Raw genomic sequence first — 5,000 nt, forward strand, 5'->3', positions numbered from 1 at the left:
TACGATGAAGATATTCTGCAAACCCTAACACACACGACAGCGCTAGGAGAAAAAAAAAGAGCTGAAAAGAACGAAGTCCAGCCTTGGAAAGCAACCTGAGGGCTAAGAGGACAAAGGCAAGATGATGGCAACGCTCCGTTTTGAGATGTCTGAACTCAATAATAAAACGGTCAAATGACAGGAGGCCAGCATGGGAGACAATTAGCTGTGTGACCAGCAAGTGCTGCCAGTCGGTGGTGACTTTGGGGTTGTGACTCCAAACTTCTTGAATTGATTATACTGCCACTATTGTATATAAGTCAAACTGTTAAAACATATTATTACTAAATCAACTTGGCATTGTTGTATACAAAATAAATTGATATCAATTGTTATGCAAACTTCCCGTTTTATATTGTATTCATACCAACAAGCATATTAAACTGTTACTGTTGTATCAAGTCAACTGTTAAAACATGTTAATAAAATCAACTGTCATTGCTGTATTCAAAACAATTAATACAAATTGTTATTCAAACTTCCAGTTAATATAGGTATTGCTGTATTCAAATCACATGTTATACTGGTCAAATTTCTGCTTTCCTTTGTTTTCAACTTTTATGCCAACTTCCAGTTTATTTGTTACCACTATATTCAAATCATGTTATACTGGTCAAATGTATGTTTTTGTTTTGTTACATTTCTCTTTATGGTTTATGGTGGTATATAGGTTGGACTTTTTTTTATTTCTAATTTCATTTATTCTATTTACTTTAATTTAGCTTGTGTATCTGGTAGTGAAATCTTGGTTGTAATCGGGACTGGACTAGATAAGCAGAATTGCTTCCTCCTGCTTTCCTTTTATTTTTATTTTTGACAAGTCATGTCAAACAAATGTGAAATGAATCTGTAATAAGTGTAATAAGTCTATGTACTTGCCGAAATAAACAAAATCAAATCAAAAGTATATTATGTGACGCACAATTTTTTGTTTGCAAAAACAGGTATAACCCAAATAAATCATGAAAGCAAGACCAGCAGGATTTCAATCTGGACAAAATAAACTAATTAAATTCAAGCAACTGTAAAGAAGAACCCTCATATGGTAATTACACTCAGAAATGTTCACTCCTGAGTCAAACCTGTATCTGAACTATATTTCTTTGCTGTCGAGATTTATTGATATATTGTTAATTTATCCATACATTCATGTTCATTCATTCTGTGTTTTGTAGAGTGAAGATAAATATATTTGTACCCATGACAGCAACTGTACACGCCTTGTTAACAAGCCAGGTAGTTATGGTGAGTTTATGATCTCTTTGTGCAAGATAATTCATATCAATCTCACAATTTATTTACACGTGCAAGGGAAAGTGCACAAAACTAAATTGCAGAAGTGTATATTCTTTCATTGCTCAGGAATTCTCACAGGGAGATGTGTTGCTTTCAAAGCTACTATCAAGACATGTGAACTTAAAGGGTGGTGCCCTGCTGAGATTGATACCATAAAAACGTAAGTGTTGATGTTGCATATGTATATACTTCCCTGACTTTTTAATCTAATAATAATTCATTAAATTTGTATAGCGCTTTTCAAGAACCCAAAGACGCTTACAGGGAACAAGGCAAAGACATACATGAGGGGGGGGGGAGGAAACAATCGGATAAACTTAAGAAGAGGAAACCAGTTATGGGTGGGGAGGTCATGAGCTTGGGAGAAGAGGTAAGTTTTTAGACGGGACTTAAATATGGGGAGTGTGGGTGAGTCACAGACAGAGTGGGGGAGAGAGTTCCAGAGTCGGGGTGATGTGCAGGAGAAGGCTCTGTCACCGAAGGATTTGAGTTTGGATTTTGGGACTGTCAGGCGTGAAGTATTGGAGGATCGGAGGGGACGGTTGGGGCAGTAGGGGACAAGGAGGTCGGATAGGTAAGTGGGAGCCTGGTGGTGAAGGGCTTTGAAGGTGAGGAGGAGTATCTTGAAGATGATACGCTCCTTAATGGGGAGCCAGTGAAGAGAGTGGAGAACAGGAATGATGTGTTCACGGGACCGGGTGTGGGTAAGGAGGCGGGCAGCAGTGATTCCAGTGAGAAGGGAGTTGCAGTAGTCAAGCCGGGATGAGATGAAGGCGTGGATGAGAGATTCAGCGGCAGGGAGAGAAAGGCGGATTTTAGCGATGCGTCGGAGGTGGAGGTAGGAGGTCTTGACAACTGAGCTAACATGAGGTTGAAAGGACAGTGTGGGGTCAAAAATAACGCCAAGATTGCGTGCCAGAGGGGAGGGAGTGATGTTTGAGGAGTCAATGGTGAGTGTGATGGATCCAGTTTTATTAAGGGAGGATTTAATGCCTATGAGGAGGAGCTCTGTTTTGTCACTGTTGAGTTTGAGAAAGTTGTGGGTCAGCCATGCTTTTATTGTAGAGATGCAGGTTTCAAAATGGGTGAGGGAAGGGTTACGGGTTGGTGTCGTACGTATATTGATCTGGGTGTCATCAGCGAGTCAATAAGGGAGAAGGCAGTGAGAGAGGGAAAGGGCGGGAGGTCAGGAAGGGGGGGCAGGGGAGGAGGAGTTATTGATGGTGTCGGTCAGAGAACTGTTGATTTGGGCGATTTTGTTGTTACAGAGGGCGGGTGAGGAGGTTGGCTTGGTGACCGGTGGCCGGAGCAATTTGTTGAGGGTGGAGAACAGTATGCGGGGGTTTCGGTTGGTGTTATTAATGAGAGATGAGAAGTAAGCAGATTTGGCAGCAAGAAGAGCATCACGATAGGAGGAGATGTGTTGTTTAAAGGTTTCGGCATGGACGGTGAGGCGGGTTCTTTTGTAGAGGCGTTCAAGTTGACGACCAGTTTGTTTCATGGTGCGGAGTTCCGGTGTGTACCAAGGGGCAGAGTTAGTGAATGTAACAGAGGACGTTTTCCAGGGGCTAGGGAATCAAGGGAGTCAGAAAGGATGTTGTTGAGCGTGGAGGCAAGGTCATCAGGGGAGGAAGAAGTGGGGTCGGAGGGAAGAGCAGAGGATAAGAGCTGGCAAAGCGTGATTGGGTTTACGGTCTTGATGTTGCGGTAGGAGATGGTGCGCTTTGTGTATTTATGAGGCGAGGGTAGAGGGGCGGAGAAGAGGATGCAGAGATGATCTGACATTGGAAAGGTGAGAGGACGGGTGTTGGATGTGAGTGGAAAGGAGGAGCATACTATATCCAGGGGATTTCATCCTGGCCAAAAGAAGGCACTACACCCTTATCGGACAAAACACCACAGCCTCACATTTGGCTGTGGTCTTCCATCGGAAAAGGCTGAGATGCCTCTGTACTCTTGTCGGCTGATGCTTCTGTACTCTGTTGGCTCTGAGAGTGAAAGACTGTGGCTTGAAAAAGCCAAAACAATCACGGTAAAAAGCAAAATTGCAATACTGAGAGTACAAAATAGGACCTCTCAAAGCCTTGCCTGCATGTTGAAAACCTACACGAAGATGGTAAGCCCGAGGTGAGGGGAACCCACGTTTTCTCTTGAGGTTGGTGCTCACCACCAGTAGGTCACATCAAGCTCAACCACCTAGCTTGATTACAGAGGGGGATCCTGATGACTTTTGGTGAGGGGGTAAAAACGATTTGTCAGTCATCATAGTGGGTTCAGAGCCATGCTTTGTCTTGTTCCTTACCCAGAAAATGTTCATCCTACCAGAAGCATCAATGTCTACATATATTTTATCCTGCCTTTGTCTCAATTAAGATTTCCCGTCGTATGGACACTTAATTTTTTCTTTATTTTCTCAAGTGTTAAGAAACAAGAGAGTGATTTTCTAAATCAGGGCTCACCAAGTTCCTTTTGGGTAGGCATGGGACAATAAACGGTTTCACGAAATACCACGGTATTAAAAAATACCATGGGATTAAATAGCCACGGTATGATAACCATGAAATTGGTTTTGATGGAGCTACTTTCTCATCTTAAAGTGCAGCGCTCCCTCCCCCGCCTTCGCTGGTTCACTTTGTGACACATTGCTGTAACAACAGAAAGCATGGCTGCTGCAGGTGGCAGAGAAGCGCCAACACAACTTTCCCCCCCTGCCAATAAAACTAAATCGGCTGTGTGGGATTTTTACGGCTACAGAAAGACTGAGGACTACAGCATTGAAGAAGATGGCTTCCTATTCGTAGAAAATGTCACAGAAAAATGAAATACCTCAAACATGATGTGTTATTTCCGGGAACATGTTCCTACTCAGAATTAAAGGTAACTTCGATTTTAGTTGTACAGTATTTGTGAAATATATATTATGAATAGAGTGATAAAGTAACAGTTGCATGTTTTTAATAACGCTTAAGAGAACATTATCCCTCTTGTTTTTCCCTTTACATATTGTTTTTTATCAACAAAACTGGGCCGAATGCCACGTTCAGATCAGTTAAATTTATACACGATGATTATGTTGTGTCAAACTTCTAAATCACCAGTGGCTTGTACAATCTGGCGCCATGTGGCACATTTGGATCTCAAAGCAAATGTAGCTTGTAACAATTTGTGTGTGTCTGTGGTGCACAAACATAGTGTGAGGCTAAAGTTTGTTCCTTCAAATTAACTAGAATATACGTACATATAGATACAGTATATATACAGTAATCCCTCATTTATCGCGGATAATTGGTTCCAAGACCATATGTGGATTATATTGGATAATATTATATATGGATAATATTTTGTTACAATATCCATAAAAGAGTTTTGATTGATTGATTGAATATTTATTGATCCCCAGGGGAGGGGAAATTCCGGCCAATATGAACCTTTATTGTATTTTTAAACACTTTATTGCTCCTTTGCGTGCTTTTTTTGTATTCAAAACACGTTTGTAAACATTATAAAGTCAAACAGATTTTCATCAACATTATTTACATAAATAAGAAAATAAAAGAAAAAGAGTAAATAAATTGTTATAAAATCCGCACGAGACTTTTTTGAACCTTTATTGTAGTTTTATACACTTTATTGTTTTTTCAAACTTTTTTTGTATTTTTAAACAC

General features: G+C 40.7%; 1 protein-coding gene across 1 annotated transcript in view; it reads left to right on the forward strand.

The window, feature by feature from the left end:
• LOC133151192 (P2X purinoceptor 3-like) overlaps positions 1 to 5,000 on the forward strand; it is a 133,942-nt gene that overhangs the window by 39,760 nt on the left and 89,182 nt on the right. The window contains exons 6-7 of the mRNA XM_061273998.1: positions 1,215 to 1,284; positions 1,402 to 1,495. Of these exons, the coding sequence (XP_061129982.1) occupies positions 1,215 to 1,284; positions 1,402 to 1,495 (164 nt within the window). The remainder of the gene's footprint in view (positions 1 to 1,214; positions 1,285 to 1,401; positions 1,496 to 5,000) is intronic.

The sequence above is a fragment of the Syngnathus typhle genome, linkage group LG3, assembly GCF_033458585.1.
Source record: "Syngnathus typhle isolate RoL2023-S1 ecotype Sweden linkage group LG3, RoL_Styp_1.0, whole genome shotgun sequence".
Classification (NCBI taxonomy): Eukaryota; Metazoa; Chordata; class Actinopteri; order Syngnathiformes; family Syngnathidae; genus Syngnathus; species Syngnathus typhle.